Source organism: Microtus oregoni, unplaced genomic scaffold, assembly GCF_018167655.1.
Source record: "Microtus oregoni isolate MIOR12 unplaced genomic scaffold, Mior012 000033F_ref0000390, whole genome shotgun sequence".
NCBI classification, from domain to species: Eukaryota; Metazoa; Chordata; class Mammalia; order Rodentia; family Cricetidae; genus Microtus; species Microtus oregoni.
Window position 1 is genome coordinate 8,815,560 of NW_024543092.1, and position 17,169 is coordinate 8,832,728.

The following is a 17,169-nucleotide window of genomic DNA, read 5'->3' on the forward strand; positions in this document are numbered from 1 at the left end:
GGCTGAGCCATGGATGTGGCAGAGCCGGACCTCCAGATGAGGTCATCTTCTGCTCCCCGCTTCTCCAGTCTGTTTTTCCTCCAGCTGTGTATTCAACCATGCACCTTGCTGGATGCCGTCAGTGAGTCTTTGCCGCAGCTATCCCTGCCCTGTCACGGGATTCACTCCTCTCCCTTCTCTTCTAGTTCTCTGCTAAATCCTTGCTTCCTCAAGAAGCAGCCCTTGACTGCTTAGACTCCATCACACAGACGCTTCCTAGCAGTTAAGAACGTTTACCCAGCCAGACCCACTGATGCACACTTGTAATCTCAGCACTCAGGAGGCTGAGGCTGAAGAATTGCCTGGAGTTGGGAGGTAGACTGGCTGCTTACATAGCAAGCTCTTGTCAAAACAGAAAACAAAAGAAGCCACAACAACACACACGCACGTGCAAACACACACATGCACATGCACAACCCCAAAAGATTCTGCATGACCACCAAGATTCCAAGGACTAACCATGGTCCCTGATTATTGGTGAAGGCTTAGTAAAAACTTGTTGAGTAGCTCCATGACTGAAAAGCTACCTGCCTCAGCCTCCTTGCCAGCAGGAAGAAAAACAATACAGGCAAAAGGGGAGGGTTGCCTGGAAAGACCTACAGTCCTATTTTGGGGACCGAAGGTACAGCAATGTGGCCACAAATCACAGAATAAATACAAGAGACAATGAGACTAGACAGGTTCATCTCCCACCCCTCACCCCACCCCCCCCAAAAAACAAGAATACACAAGAGAGGATGCTAGAGGGAGGCAGAGGCGTCATATCCGTCTAGAGCCGGCGTTGACAGGTGCTTGTGAGCTGCCTGACCTGGGACCTGAATGAGTGTCCTCTGAAAGATTCTGCATGGCTGAACCCTGAACTCTAAACTCCAGCCCTGAGACAAGTTCCCAGAAGCCTGGCTAGAAGCAGCCAGCTCACACCCTGGTACAGACCACGCTGAGTTCCCCTTGCTGTGCTGACTCTGTCGTGTGATTGTCCCTGCCGTTTTCTTGGAACGGAGATAGACACAGGTCTCCAGACTAAGAGCAGGAGTCCAGGGAAGCAAGGAACCTGTGGAACTTGGAGTGGGTATAAACTGCCTCTGGGAGCTCCTTCAGCTTTAGTAACCATGAGGATCGTGGCTACGCAGGCTGGCGTTTTTTCTCTTCGGCCTCAGAGGCTGCTCTGGGAGCCTTGTGCAAACAGCAGGAAGAAGGTGGCAGCCATACACAGTGGGAAAGGAGGAGGAAGCGAAACATGAACCCCTCCCACACACGAATACAGGTTGAAAGAAGAGGGGAGAGAGGTAAGGGCTGTTCCTGGCCCCTCCTTCTTCTGAAAAGCCCTGGGAGTAGCAGAGACACAGAAACTTGCCTCAAACAAGAGGCTGAAGCCTTGTGGCCCAGCACGTCTGGGCAGGCTGCACACCCTCAGAAAAATTCTGGCCTGCAGGCTGCATGGTTTGGAAGTGTCTCATAGGGGTGCAGGAAACATCTCCCTAGACCTCTTACAGGCCCTAGGCCTGGTGTTGTTAGAGACCTACAGACAGAACAGGTCCCTGCTGGAGGAGACTATTTTAAGCAGGCATAAGGAAAAGCCAAACGACACTCCTGCCACAAGCCTTAGAAGCTCTTTTTCCCAAAAACACTGAGTCTCACTTGGTCCCACCAGGCTTCCTAAGACAGCACAGGCCACCTCTGCAGTGAGAACATTATCCAGAATGAAGATCATCTTTGACTACATTATGAGTTTGGGGATAGCCTGGTCTTTGCAAGATCCTGTCTTGAACTCTTTTTAGGGGAATGGGTACTGTCAGAAAGGCTTAAAGCTCGTTTTATTAACTGTAGAGAGTTCTGTTTTCCAGGTGAGGGGGCTCATTTCATCATTACATTACGCCCATAAAGAAATGACTTTCACCCCCATTTTACCTTTACCAAAGCAAAGAAACATGCCCAGTTCCCAGATCTGATGGTAACTCTACAGGCCTAACTGCCACTATGAACCCTTCCTTTCCCCAAAATCGCTGAGGTCCAGAGAGCAAGTCTTGTGCAATGGGAGTCCTCCCACTTGGAGGCCCTCCCGTGGAGAGGTTGACAGACATTGAGAACCAGTTGCCAGGAGGCCATGGGAAGGGAAGTGAGGGCCTAGAGGTTTTGAATATTGGGAGGGTTGAAAAGGGAAGTGGTTGGTGTCTGAAGCAAATTTTGCCTACAGGACAAGTGTGCCAATGGCAACCAGTTAAGGGGACTGTCGTTTGCACAAACTAGACAATATAATTTTACACGCTGCATTCTGACTAGTGTCCAAGAAATCCTTCCCTGTAGAAGCGGGGGTCATAGGATGACCCATGGGGTACAAGGTCACAGTCAGGCAGTGCAATGAACAAAGATGTCTCGGGGCTCTGAGATGGAAAGGCTGTGCTCTTTCTGCCCAGTTTCTTATTGGGGGCTCAAATGTCGGTGTTCTGAACCTGCCCAGTGGGAAGTCTAACCCAACCCAGGTCGTGGAAGGAAATGAACAAGGATGTACAGGAGTTGCCCTGGTTGCCTCTTCCCCACCCCCCAGAGACAGAGTTTCTCTCTGTGTAACAATCCTGGCTGATCTGAAACTCTGACTTTAGACTCAAAGAGATTCACCTGCCTCTGCCTCCTAAATGCTGGGATTAAAGGTGTGCGCCACCACTATCCAACCTGCCCTCTTCTTATGAGGCAGAAATAGGGCAGATTTGTGTAGGAACCCAAGACCCCAGCCTAGAAGTAAAATAGCACCTAATCCCAGGCATGGCGGTTAACATCTATAATCCTAGTACTCAGCAGGCTGAGGCAGGAACATGAAATGCAGTTTAGGCTATATAGCAAGACTTTGTGGTGGCTGTTTTGGAAGAAGAGGGAGAAGGGTAAACGGTGGGGGTGTGGCTCACTGGTGGATACTAGCCTAGGATCCACAGAGTCTTGGGTTCCATTCCCAGCACCACATAAAACCAAGCACAGTGGTGTCTGTCTGCATTCCCAGCACTTCAGCACTGGAATCAGGGGAATTGGAAGTTCAGGGTCATCCTCTGCTACAGAGAGAGGCCAGCCTTGGCTACATGACCTGTATCTATAGAAAGAAATGAAGGGCATTGTTGGACATTTACCTTGAGGTCAGGTGTCTAGAGAACGGTTATACAGCTAACAGGCTTACATTCCCCCCTCCTTTATATGAACACACACACACACACACACACACACACACGTATGTGCCCCTTCATGTAATGGAAAGGATTCTCTGGCCTGTGCATCTATCAGAACCACCATTCGATGTGCATATGATATGTGAGGGACCCCAATACTGGCAGTAGCAGGAATTTCCTAGTACTGGCCCTTCAAATCCCTCTCAAAGGGAATAGGGACTGGATACATCCTGTCCACAGCTGGCACCCTATCCAGAGGGCTGTACTCCACACAGGAGGGTTTTAACACCAGGGCAAAGGCCTGTGGGAACATGGTTGCCTGGCTTGCAGTCATTTCACAGGTCAGATTTAGGGAGAGGGGAGACTGCAGGGATGAGAACTAGTAGGGGTGATGAGAGCTGCAGGGAGGGGAAGGGGTGATGAGAGCTGCAGGGAGGGGAAGGGGTGATGAGAGCTGCAGGGAGGGGAAGGGGTGATGAGAGCTGCAGGGAGGGGAAGGGGTGATGCAGGGAGGGGAAGGTGGTGATGGCTGGCTTTGGAAAGAGTACAAGCCCAGAGCTGGTGTTTTCCTGCTCTATGACCTCAGGTGAGTCACCAAGTCTCAGCCTCCAAAGAAGAGCAGTCACCTTATGAGGTGAATGCCCTCATCTCTTTCTAGAATTTGTAAAATAAGTGCTTTAAATCTTAGCATGTCAGAGACTTTTTAAAAAAATCTTCTGAAGTTACTTAGCCAAACTTCTTAATTGTATAAATAAATCTCGGGGAAAAAAAAAAAAAGACTAAAGTCTGGAACTCGTGGAGGCTCCTCAGTTGGCCAAATTGAAAAGCTGGACAAGCAGTCAGCTTGTACAGCCATTACAGTTCATTCAGATGAATGAAAAGAAAATTGCTTTTAACGCTCAGGTCCTCTGTGCTGTTAGCCACCTTCCAAGGGTTCAACGCCACATGTAGCAAGTAACCTCCACAGTAGGAAAACAACCCCAAGCTTTCCACCCTCTCAACTGCTTTGGACAAGTGGTCAGAATATGAGCTTTCAGGCAAAGATACATGGGGTCCTCTGCAGCTGGTTTTCTGTTTTCCTGTGTGGACATGAGGCCTGCAGAAAGACTGTGGAGTGCGTGTGAGATCTGGCTTCCCGGGGCCTGCAGGGAGATTGGAATACATGTGAGATCTGGCTTCCCGGGGCCTGCAGGGAGATTGGAATACATGTGAGATCTGGCTTCCCGGGGCCTGCAGGGAGATTGGAATACATGTGAGATCTGGCTTCCCGGGGCCTGCAGGGAGATTGGAATACATGTGAGATCTGGCTTCCCGGGGCCTGCAGGGAGACTGGAATACATGTGAGATCTGGCTTCCCGGGGCCTGGTATGGTGCTCATCCTACTTCACAACTTAGGATTCTCATTTATTTGACTTGCTCCTTAAAGAATGACAGAATGTGAGTTACCAGACCCGTCTAGAACCCACGGAACTTTTGGGGCCACTCAAATGAGGAGGCTGCAGGCTTTTCGAGCTGGTTATGGGGTAGTTCCGCACATTCAGCTCCCTTCTGTGCGAATGAGTCATGGTCAGAATGTGTCTCCTAAATCTCAAAGCCCAGTGTGTCCTGAGCAAATGCGTCCTTGCTCATAAAATAAAAAGCCTTCAATTCAGGACCCAGTCCAGCCCATCTGGGTTCAACCATCACCAAAGGCTTTGGCCTAAACAGCCTAAAGGACTCAGGAGAGAAAGCCACAGAAACTTCTATAAAAAGCGGCACAGTTGGGGACACAACACTGGAATCTGGGTCTAACTTGAGCCAAGTGCTGACCTCAGAACCATCAGGTCCCTTCCTCAGCAGCTGGAAGGTTCAGGTACCAGGACAGATGGCCCTACTCAGACATTCTGTATGGATATGGGGTGGGTGTCTTGGTGCATTATCCATAACGTCTCATTGTATGTCAGTGGTCCCTAATAATTTATTAAAATCTATACACCTTCTCAGTAGAGAGGCAGTGCTGTGCACACAAACATGTCACACTGCATATCGTCTCAAGCCATTGATGGCTTTGAAGGTCAGTGGGCCCAGACCCAGCCACACAGGAAACAGAAAAGAGGTTCTCCCTTAAGGCTTCCAAAGAGGAACTCAGCTCTGCACACACCTGGGTTTTAATCCAAAAGCTCCATTCAGATGTCTGTCTTTCAGAAACAGAACCTCATGAAGATATGTTATCCTAAGCCATCAAATGACAACAGGTGTTGGCCTGCGGGGAACTTCCCGATGATTGGGCAGTGGGGGTGAAGGAATTCCAGCAGGCCTGAGCATGACAAACATGGCAGACAGGTTCTGCCCTTTTACCCCCTGCTAAAAACATGCATTCCAAAAGCTAGCCCCCAAGGTCTATCTAGTCCCTTATTTGGCCACTGACACATTCCAGAGACAAAACATCAAAGTCCAACCATCAAGATTCATTATTTGGTTAATATGTCCAGTTAGGATTCCCAACTCATCCTAGCATAGACGGTCCCCCACTTCCCCCTTAAGAACCCATTCCCACAAAAACACCAGCGTTTGCTCTCTTGCTTGCTGCTGCTGCAGCCTTTGCAGCCCCCCCTCCCCCACCCCCCCCCCCCCCCCCCCCCCCGCTCCACTTGTTCCTCCAGGGTAATAAGTCTCCTTTGTTGTCTGGGTATGTCCTGTCCTGACCTCTCCTTCAGGGGGAGCAAGCATTGCTATCAAAAGTCAAGCTGTTGATCCCTGTAAGCAAAAGCCTTGGACACCCCAAGCACCAGGGATGGAGGGACAGCCAGCTGTGGAAGATGCCCCTGCCAACAGGAGTTCCACTTCTCATATGTTAGCGGGAAGAGACACACGTCCCACCCAGGCTTTAATTCCCCCCATTTCCCCAGGACCAGGCAGCAGCCTTGCTTCCCAAAGCAATTTGGGATCATATAAGGCTCAGAGAAGAAAGACCTCCTAAAAGTATCTTTCTGGCATTACCAAAATTCTGTGCTCAGTAGGTAATGAACCACCATTTTGGATTCCCACGCTCCGTTCCCCATAAAGGGGTCCTCTCTGTGGACCACTCTTTTGTGGCTGAGGATCTGTCTGGCCCTGGGAACACAGGCCTTGTCCAGACTCCCACTGGAGGGGACAGTAGAGGAACAGAGGATGGACACACGCCCCCTGCATGCTCTTAGAACTTCCCTCTGGAGGAAATCACTGAAGATGTACAGTCATAGGATTATTATAGAGTTTGTGCTTTCCCCTGGGACCCAAGGGGCAAAGAGGTGTGTGTATGTGTACGTGCGTGTGTGTGTGTGTGCGTACGTGCGTGTGTGTGTGTGTGTGTGTGTGTCTCACTGAAAGTATATGAAAACCCGTAGACTTTGACGCATTCTTTGCAGTAAGTCAGTGTAACGGTTTCCATTCTCCACCCACACAGATTGATCATGGAAAGACATAATTGATCATGGCTGGAAGTCCGGGGGTGGCAGTGGTGTTACTGAATGCATTGACCTAGGACACTTCGTAGTCATGTACAAACAGAGGATGTGGTTTTGGTTTGAATTCCCGGCTACACAGAGAGTCTCATCCAAAGAGTGCCCTCCACCACGAGCACCCTAACATCATTCTGATCCCAAGAGAAAACCCCGTCCTGAAGTAGTCTGTTTGCCCTGTGACCTTTCTGCTATTTTCACCCCAACTCAGGGAACTCATTCCGGAAATCTGGGGGCTTTGATTTGTGCAGTAACAACTTCCACCCAATCCTCTCTCAGTTACCGCCAGCCTGCTTTGTCCAGATCCCAAAGAGGCCAGGCGCCTCTTCCCTCTGCAGCTCCTAGGGCTGCTAGAGCACACTGGACTCATTTTGAAAGTCATTTACATTCACTGATTGGTGGGGTCGTACGGGAGAAGGTCAGAGGATAGTTAACATGAATTTTCACCCTGTGAGTCCCAGGAGGGAGCTCAGGTCATCAGATTTGGCAACAAGTGGCTTTAACAGCCGGGTCATCTCACTGGCCTTTGGATTCTTTCAAGGCCCTGTCCTGGCTAGTTTACGGTCAACTTGGTACAGGTTAGAGTTGCCCCACAAGAAGGAAACATAATTGAGAAAATGCCTCCCTAAAACTGGTCTATAAGCAAGTTTGTGGGGCATTTTCTTCATTAGAGATTCATGTGGCAGCTCCAGGCCATTGTGGGTAGCGCCACTGCTGGGCAGGTGATCCTGGCGCATGTGAAAAAGCAGGCTGAGGAAGCCATGAGGAGCAGGCCAGTGAATCACACTCCTCCTTGGCCTCTCTTTCAGTTCCTGCCTTCGGGTTCCTGACCGAGTTTCTACCTTGGCTTCTCTTGATGTGGAACCTGGAGGCTAACTAAAGCCTTTCCTTCCCAGGTTACTTTTGGTCAGGATATTTCATCACAGCAATAGAAACCCCCTTAGTAAACACCCTAGAGAGCAAGATGTTGCAGTTTCCCTTCTGCTGCCAGAAGAGGGCGTAGGTGAGATCGTGAGAGCGAGAGCACAACAGTTTTAAGTCCCAGGGAGCAGCAGGGACTCCACCATCCCTTGATACTATCGCTGCTATGGGCAAGCCTAGCAGATGGCCTTAGTAGGCACCATGCTGGGTGCCTGGGGACAGCCCCAAGACTGGGCCACACTGAGCGGGACCATTCCAAACTTCTGTCCTACTATGCCAAATTCAAAGTGAGCTCAAATCCGCGAGGGGGAGCTTCGGAAGCTTGTCGACACATTTGGAGCGGCTGATAACTGCTTTTCGGAATCCCTACTCTGCTTTTAAAAAGGGAAGCAGAAGTATTACAGCCACGCGTGAACAGTTTCCTACGGCTCTGCCCTCTGCCCGGCTGTAGCTCGGCCAAGTTTGCGCAATGCCCTCCTCACCCAGCACTGAGCGTGGCAGACTGGGCCACAGCGGAGCTTAGCCGAGTCAGGCTCAATAACCACACGCGCCATTGTGCTGGAATCCCCAAACACACAGAGAAGCCAAGTTACAGACTGACCTGGCACTATCTGCAACTCAAGGCGGGAGCAGCAAGGCCACAGACCCTCCTTTCAGCCTGAATGGGAACTGCAGCCTGGCCTCCCCGCCAGCCCCCAGCAGAGGGCTTTGCATTTCGCATGGCATTCTGGTTCTGAAGCCCTGAGGGAGACAATGGAGACCTACTGGCATGCTCTGCACAGAGAGGAACCGATACTCTCGGCTTCCCAGAATAACACAGCTGCCTAGGGACAGACTCCAGAGGAGACATATCTGCCAACACCTAACCCTGGGCTCCTGCCCAGCACTTGCTCCCTTCCTTCAGAAGAAGGCTGTGCCTACGGTGAGCGAGGTCACTGCACCGACTTGCTGAGCGGACTACAGCTGACACCTTTTGTAGCTCAGATTGTTACAACTCCCCTCAAGGGAGGGTTGACTCTATGTCACAGAATGGGAAACTGAGGCAGCTTGCCTCATTCCCACAACTACTAAGATGTACATAGAAGAGGAATTCTGAGAGAGAGAGAGAGAGAGAGAGAGAGAGAGAGAGAAGGAAAATGAAAGAAAAGAAAAAAACTCAACCAATTAAAATTAGAACTACCACTGATTTATCTACACCACTTCTTGGTTTATACCCAGAAGAAGCTAAATCAAACCTGGCACCAAGACACTTTCCCATCCATGTTTACCGGAACCCTATTCACAATATTTGAGTTACAGAATCAGTCCAGATACCCACCACCAGATAAAGAGATACTAAAAGGAAACAGAGTATGTGTACACAATGGAGCATAAAAATATATGCTATAAAAAAATGATTGTGCCATTTGCAGGAAAGCAGATGGAACTTGAGATTCATCTTCCTAAGAATTATAAGCCAGGCTCAGAAAGTCAAAGACGGCATCTATATGGAATCGAGATTTATGTATATGCATACATATGTAAGGCAGAGAAACAGAAGGGAGCTGTTGTTGAGGAGGAAGGGTCCAGTGGAAGGAGAGCAGGAGAGATGAAAGGGAGTCATGGAAAGTGACTATGGGCAAAGCATGCGATATGCATGTGTGACTTTGTCATCCGAAAACCTAAAACCTCATCCATTGTGCCCAAAACTCTTTGGAGAGGAAAATGGTTCCCTGGACTCCTGAGATCAAAGTCCCAGGCCCCAGCACCCAACAGCAGGATGAAGGAAAGCAAGGACACTACCTCATGGCCACATTGCTGCCATCGATCACTATGGGCCGCAGGGAGCTGCCTGGGTCTCCACCAGCTTCTTCCAGTCCTGGCCCCAGGCCCTGTGGGGCAGAGTCCCGGGTCCCACAGCATCCCCGGGGCATCAGCACTACTCCGGTGCTGTTGACGGGATCCTCCTGGGCCCTCGGGCGGCTACCGGTCTGGATCAACTCCTGCAGTATGTCGTTGACCAGTGCAGTGTCACCCAGCTTGCCCAGCACCCTGACCACGTCGTCCTGGCTGTAGCCCAGTTTCTGGAAGAACTCCATCTTGTTCCGACGCTCCATATCGTGCCAACGGTTGCCTGGCACGGCTCCTGCCCTGGGCTTCCTCCTGGCAGAACTGCACAGGCGTAAGCTAAAAGGAAAAAGGCAGGAGTCAGGTGTTTGCTAAGCAGCCTGGCATCCAGGCCACTGGGTGAGGAGGGCATGCTGTGTGTGTGCTCCTCCCTCCCCGTGTTATCTGTCAGGAAATCACGCCTAGCCTGGTCCCCTTGAGGATTTTCAGTTGTTTGGTGTGGCTGCCGAGCCACAAATGCAATCACACCTCTGTTACCAGTGCGTTCTCTGAGCCCTTTGCTCCTGAGTGCCAGGGCCCAAGGTGGCAGGGGCTGAGTAAGGCACCAAGCCAAGGGAATCTTTTTACAGACTGTTAGAAGTGAAACGGTATCTACCCAGACTTCTGCACCAATACCTCAGGGTGTTACTGTATTTAGAGACAGGGCCTTTCAAATCAGGTCCTTGGGGGCACACCTTCACCCTGCAATAGCTGTTCCACAAGAAGAGGTAAGGCACTTGAGACACAGATGTGTCACCTCAGAGCTGTGAAGGGACCGCTTAGATAGTAAGGCCTGGGAAGGAATCAACATTGTTGACTCTTTGATCCTGAACACATAGCCGCCAGAACCCAGTGACTTTCGATTGTGCCAGCCTTCATCTGCCAAGACAGCTGGAGCAGTCCTGGCAGGCAGCAGAGGCTGCAGGTCTATCCAGGGAAGAACCCTCCCAGGAGAGGGCCCCTCCTGGAAAGGCAGAGTTACCCAGGAATTCAATTCTGCACTCTGGCTCAGATGATATTCAGATCACCCTGGACCTTGTAAAGAAGAGGTCCTGACCCAAATTTGGCTCTTCCTGTGGGGCACCCAGCATAGCCCCCCTGTGTGGGGGGTGACAAGGAAGGGACTATGCTTGACAGTTGTTTTCAAAAGGGGAAAATGGGAATATTCAGGACACGCTGGGTCTCTGTGCTACTCACAAATAAAGCTTGACACCCTCCAAAGGTGTCTTAAAATGCAGAAATAAACTTGAAGACATAGCTACTGTAAAATATTCAAACAGCGCAGAAGTAGAGGGATGATACAATACATGGCCCACACCCCACTCTCCCAAGCCCCACTCCGGCCCCTTCCCCCTCCCCCACTCTCCTGGTGCCTCTAGTGCTGATGGCTGCCAGCATCTCTCCAGAACTTTCTCTGTACACCTATTAGCATATTAACAAAGGATTGCTTCTGGTTTATTTTTGCATATACAATGACATGTTATGCATATTGGCAGTCAGCAGCTTGCTTTTCTCCTTTAAAACACATCTTAAGAGCCAAGCCGTGGTGGTACACACCTTTAATCCCAGCTCTCATGACGTAGAGGCCAGCCTGGCCTACAAGAGCTAGTTCCAGGACAGGCTCCAAAGCTACAGAGAAACCCTGTCTCGAAAAACTAAAACAACAACAAAAAGAAAACAACAACAACAAAAACCATGTCTTGAGCAACTTTTCCAGCCAGCTTCCGGGACCTGCCTGCTGTACAGCCCGCCCCCAGCATCAAATTTGGTGGTGAATCTATGGGTTCTTCACGTTCTGATTCCGTTCTCCTGTAGGAATCCAGTACAACGTATGTGTTTCCGGGCTAGCCTCCTGCCCTGACTCCACACACTTCTGCAGACCTCTCCAACTAGGGCAGGAGAAAGAATAGAACTAACAAGGCCAGAGCCTGCCCGGGCCTGAGCATTCCAAATTCAACCTTCCAGACAGCACAGCCTCTGCTGCTGCCCCGACATGCTCAGCTCCACAGCTCCACTCTGCCTCTGCCCAAGCTCATCTGGCTTGGACCCAGCACTGCATTTTGAACACAAATCTGACCATATTTCCCCTGCTTTAAAGAATGCTCTACCGCAGCCCCTGGTGACTCTAGAAGAAAACCCCAAGTTCCTGGGTATGCAGAAGAGCTATGTCACCCCGTGGCTCTGAGCTTGACCACCCCACCACCCACCAGTGCCTCACCTAGTCCTTAGAGTGAAATGAATGTCCTCCTCATATCTAACCGCTCCAGGATGCTCTCTCTCTCTGTCTCTCTCTCTGTCTCTGTCTCTGTCTCTCTCTCTCTCTCTCTCTCTCTCTCTCACACACACACACACACACACACACACACACACACACACACGCGCGCGCGCGCGCTTGTCTCTTTGGGGGGGTTTCAAGCTTTAAATTTCAATTTGCACATCACTCAGAGGGATCGTCCTGGACTCTTCAGACCTAAGAGAGCTCGGTCATACCACCTACCATGTGGGATCAGCGCACATGAGTTATCACGTTTCTCAAGAGACCCGATGTTCTGACCTGTCCACCTCGGGGTCCCACCCTTTAGTATGGGAGAGCTGAGGAGCTCCACAGATATTTTTTAAATGGATCCTGGAGTTTTCCTCTTTTCCCACGTTTTTCCTTGAGTTTCAAATCTCGAAGACCAGCATCCTTCAGAGACCCCCTTTGACTCCACACTTCCACATCCGGCGAGTTCTGTCTCCTGAATGTTTTGCACACCCAACTGCCCTCCACACTCACCCCGACATTGCTCCACCCTCTCACTCCTCGCTGGAACAAAGTCACTGGTTGCCTTCTTCACACTGGCTCCACAGAAACAAAAAAAAAAAATATCCAATCTCCACTAACTCATCATCTGCTCTGGAAAACAGACCAAAAAATCTAAGTAACAAGTCATAAATCCAAAATAAGCACTATTGGTTTTTTAGAGTTTGGCTTTTTGTTCGTTTTCTTTAAAAGTTATTTGGGGGGGGGGTGTGCACGCACGCACACATGCATGCACACGTACGTGCACATGCATGCTTGTATTTGTTTGGTGTGCCAGAGTGCTCATGTGGAGGTCAGAGGAGAACTTGTCAGATCCTATTCTCCCCTTCCACCCACTGGGTCCTGGGGATGGAACTCAGGTTGCCCAGCTTCGCAGCAAGTGCCTTCACTGGCTGAGCCATCTCACTAGACCAGAACAATTGCTTTGATTAGAAAAAAAAAATGTGCTTTTGGGAGCTGGAAAGATGGCTCACCAGTTAAGAGCACTTGCTGTTCTTACAAAGGATCTGAGTCAGGTTCTCAGCAGTCACAAGTGGCTCACAACCATCTGGAACTCCAGTTCCAGGCAATCCTGCCTTCTTCTGGCCTCTAAAGACACCAGGCACACACTCAGTGTACATACAGACCTGCAGGCAAAACACTCAAACACACACAGTAAGTAAATCTAGAATAATATTTTAAAGAAAGAGAAAGAAAAGTGTGCTCTCAAGGCCCATGTGGGGATTGACTTATCTCCTTTAGAAGGGTGTGGAGGGGTCATCCAGGCTCGTCTGGTAAAGGCACCTGCCGCCAAGTCCAGTGAGCTGAGTTCAAGTCCCTGAGATAATCAACTCATGGGACTTGTTGATACACAGTAGAGAAGTAAACATAAAACTGGTGCCAGGAAAGGCCAGGGAGGTCCTCAGAGGACCCAAGGTCTCGGGATGCAGTTTGTCCCCATCCCCCCCCCCCAGTGACGCTAATGTCCAGTCACACTCCAAGACAAATAGCCCAGAAGATTAGCAAAGAAATCGTCTAGATCTCCTCATGAGACCTTGTGACGGTCAGCATCCCGACCCTTAGGACTGAAAGCAGAGGCAACTGTCCTGTGGGAAGACCCCTTCCAGAAGCAGCAAACCCAGGTTGGCCACCCCCTCAAGTCGAAGGCCTGTAACCTCTGCCTGGAAGAGCCTCTGGGAAAATTGAGGAGAGAAAGAAAAGGAAAGGTCGGGGGTAACGATACCAGAGAAACAGAGTTTGATAGACCTTTGTTTTTTGTTTTTTTTTAAATAGGCAACCTAAGGTCTAAGTTGAAGTTTTCCTCTTTTCTCCAAACTCCACAGCCCTCCATCCTGCACAGATTAAAGGACAAAACTCATCCACATGAGAGTCGGGGCCTCACGGTCAGCCCTGTTCTACCTCCCTTCTCTTAACTGCAAGTCTCTGGTCCAGCCTCACCTTCTCTCTGTGTCTAGTGAGCAATCCTCCTCTCACAGAAGCTTTGGCCTCTAGGACTAGGGTCCAACTCTGGACCAAATTTCACATAAAAAGAGGACACTCACAAACCTGATGGGTCACGTCACACTGTGAGGCGAGGGGTGTCACTTACTTACCCACGAGACTCCCCCTACCTGGGACATCTGTTTTCTCCATAGGTTAAGCCTACTATTACATTTTCCAGAAGCTTCCAAAATTTTGATGTTCCGTGAGCCCTCCTCCCTGCACTGCCGGTGCACGCACCTCTGCACTTATTTCAGAGAGCAGGGAAGAACAGAAAGACAGCAGCAGAAACAACAACATACATGTCCCTACTACTGCGGCTTTTCATGGTTTCCGTATCATTTTTATGAACTCTTAACTAAACTTCCTGTTTCTCTCGGTGGGAAAACAGTCTAAATGGGCACATTCTCTCCTTTCGGCACTGAGGAAACGGAGGCTATAGAGCTGGTACACGGCAGAGCGTGACAATCAGCGCCTTCCAAAAATAACTTGTTATTTTGAGTCATGTGCTCAGCACAGGGGCAGCGTCTTACCATTGCAGAAAGGGAGACATTAAAATTACAACTGAGTGGCTTCCCCTTCCGTCTCAAAGGAACAGCTCTGTGAAGAGGTCCGAGTTTCCACCTGCTGCCCGGTGGGACAGAAGCAAGAGCAGCTAAAATGAGATTTGTGTCTGATGGCGGTGGGGAGAGTAAGCAGGCAGCCGGCGGTATGAGGGCCTGCCCTGTGACTGCTTCTTTCCGTGGGGTAGAGTGTCGTTACCCTGAGAACACTCTCAGAAGGCATGGGTGCCACCAGACAGCTGCTTTTTATACAAAACTAACAGAATTCACCTACTTCGGAAAACAATCCCCCTCGGGACCTTAACAGCAACTTTCGCTCCTTTTAAAAACAAATGTCTTCTAAATAAGGGTAGGGGCCTGCCCCCCAGAACCCTCTCCCCGACACCCCGATGAGATGCTCTTCACGCGCTAATACGCGGCCGCTTAAGTGTGACCTCGCTATTTTTAAAACCCGAGAGTCCACACAGCTTCACCTCAGTTTTCTTCCTCAATCTTGACTGGAAGTCACAAATAGTCCAGAAGATTAGCAACAAAATCGTCTAGATTTCCTCATGAGACCTTGTGGCTGCCAGCATCCTGACCCTCAGGACTGAGACCCCTTCTAGAAGCAGCAAACCCAGGTTGGAGACCCCCTCAAGCCGAAGGCCTGTAGCCTCTGCCTCAAAGAGCCTCTGGGAAAATCGAGGAAAGAAGGAGAAAAAGTGAGGGGTAACCATACCAGAGACACAGCCACCTCCCTGTACAGAACTGCCTAATTACGAGCTGCTGCCCCCTCCACTGTCTGTGGAAGCCCCAACCTCCTTTTGAAGTGGGACAAGCTAGCCCATTCCTCCTGTGGCAGTTTCTGTGAGGGAACTGAGGGAAAAAGTCTTTGGTGACTTGCCCAGGGTCCCAGAGCTACTCAATGGGCCACCAGCCTGCCAAGGGAGGTGATATTTGTCTCCCAGGCCAGAGAGCGCCCTCCAGTGGTCGGCCGCCTGCAGTGCACACCCACGGAACTGAACCCCAGATTACATTCAGTATCCTGACCTGACCCCTAAAGCCACTTGAATGGGATTCCACCCACAATAGTTGGAAGAGTGTCAGCCCGGCCCCATCTCTCAACAACTCCGTGAAAACTTGTAGTGGTCGGCCCAGACCTCCAGCCAGCCCCTCGGCGGAGCTAATTGTCAGTCACGCTCCTTTTGTTTTTGTCAGTTAAGAGTTTGAGGAAGTCACGGAGGATCTAAGATTTCATCCCACAGGACTGAAGACCTGATTTTTAAAAAAAAAAAAAAAAAAAATTTACTCACCTCTGACTTCTTAAAGAAAATTTGTAATTTAAAAAATACTATAGGGGGCTGGGCCTGTAGCTTAGTGGTGGCTGCTTGCCTGGCATGCACAAGGCCCTGTTGTAACCGGTCCAAGCACACAGTCCTGTACTGACGAGTTGTTCACACGCTGGAGAGCTATTCACACCAGCCATCTGTAAACTCCCCACCCAGCAGAACTCATTCTCCCCATCCCAGGTAGCAGCCACCTTCCCACTGCCCCTCAGCACACCCCCATGAGTGGGGTCGTACAGCCTGTGTTCTTCTGTTACCATTTGCTTCAACTCCAGGTCCACCCATGCTGTGGTATATATCAGCATGCCCTTCCTCTTTGAGGCAGAGTAAGACTCCACCTGAGGTGTGTTCCACGGGTTGTGTCTGTTCACTCCTCCAGCTGTGGAGAACTTTGGCTGCTTCTAGCTCTTGGCTACTGTCACTCAAACTGCTGTGAACATGGGCATGCAGGCCTGGACTTCTGTTTCCCCCTCGGACTTACCCCCTCCCTCCTCTGTTGCTATAGGTAACTTACAGGTATATCTGAAGCCTTTACAGGCATGACCCGTAGTCCTACCCATGTTCCAGGCTCACACAGTCCATTGTAGCATCACGTTCAAGTTTCCAGAGCTGCAAAGACTGGGCCAAACCAGATTAAGGGCCGTCAATCTCCTCAGCAGCCCCGAGACTGCTGCAGAAGCTCCTCAGCTGCATCAGCTAGGAAACTCGCCAAAGAACCAGAGTCTAGCCTGGCAGACGCTCTGGGAGTCTGGAGACGGGGTAAAGCCATGCCCACTCTTCACTTCGCAGCACGCAGCTTGCTACAAAGCCCATAGACAGAGGCTTTACTTCAGTTGGGAAGATCACCCTGACACCCACCCACCCTACCCCCCCACACACTTTTACCCCTTGCTAAAAGTGAGCAGACATTGCATCTAAGGGCAGTTAAAGATGCTTACCTTGTTTCTACAATTTGAACATCTGAAAGAATTCCAGGTGTTCAGGGCAGTCCACACACACACACACACACACACACACACACACACACCCATCAAACATGTCCTTCTCCCTTCCTCTTGACTGAATGAAGTCTGTCCTGGGACTGCCCTGTTAACCGAGAGCAGGGTACAGACACTCACCAGCAGGGTGTGTCCCTCGGGTTCTCACGGCTGCCCAGCTTCCTTGAGCCTTTCCGTTGAAGGCGAGGGAGTGCTCAGTCCCTCAGGAGCTCCTGGAGTCCAAGGAGGGCAGAAAACCCAGGCCACTCCCCTGCTAGAAACTGATCCATGCCTACGCTCCACTTCCTGCACAAGTCACACTCAGCTACAAAAGGTACTTAAACTTCGCGTTAAAAAGAAAAGGAAGAAAGCAGCCCGAGGTAGGAAGTTCGCGCCTCTGCCTGAGTCAACGAATCAAAGTACAGCAGCCATGCAAAACAGGCTCTCCTGAGGGCTGCAGCAGCAGCCTCCTCCCCGAAGAGCCAAGCATCCAAGAGAAGAAGCATCAGGAATAGGAGGGTCTGAATGGCTGCTAAGTTTCCACTCCTGGTGCCTGGGAAACCAG

General features: G+C 50.4%; 1 protein-coding gene across 1 annotated transcript in view; it reads right to left on the reverse strand.

Annotated features, from left to right (window-relative positions):
• The window catches only part of Zc3h12d (zinc finger CCCH-type containing 12D), a 37,771-nt gene extending 20,864 nt beyond the window's left edge, over positions 1 to 16,907 (reverse strand). Inside the window, exons 1-2 of the mRNA XM_041680176.1 lie at positions 16,746 to 16,907; positions 9,374 to 9,757 (exon numbers count right to left, since the gene is read on the reverse strand). Of these exons, the coding sequence (XP_041536110.1) occupies positions 9,374 to 9,687 (314 nt within the window). The 5' untranslated portion in view covers positions 9,688 to 9,757; positions 16,746 to 16,907. The remainder of the gene's footprint in view (positions 1 to 9,373; positions 9,758 to 16,745) is intronic.
• Positions 16,908 to 17,169: the final 262 nt, after the last annotated feature.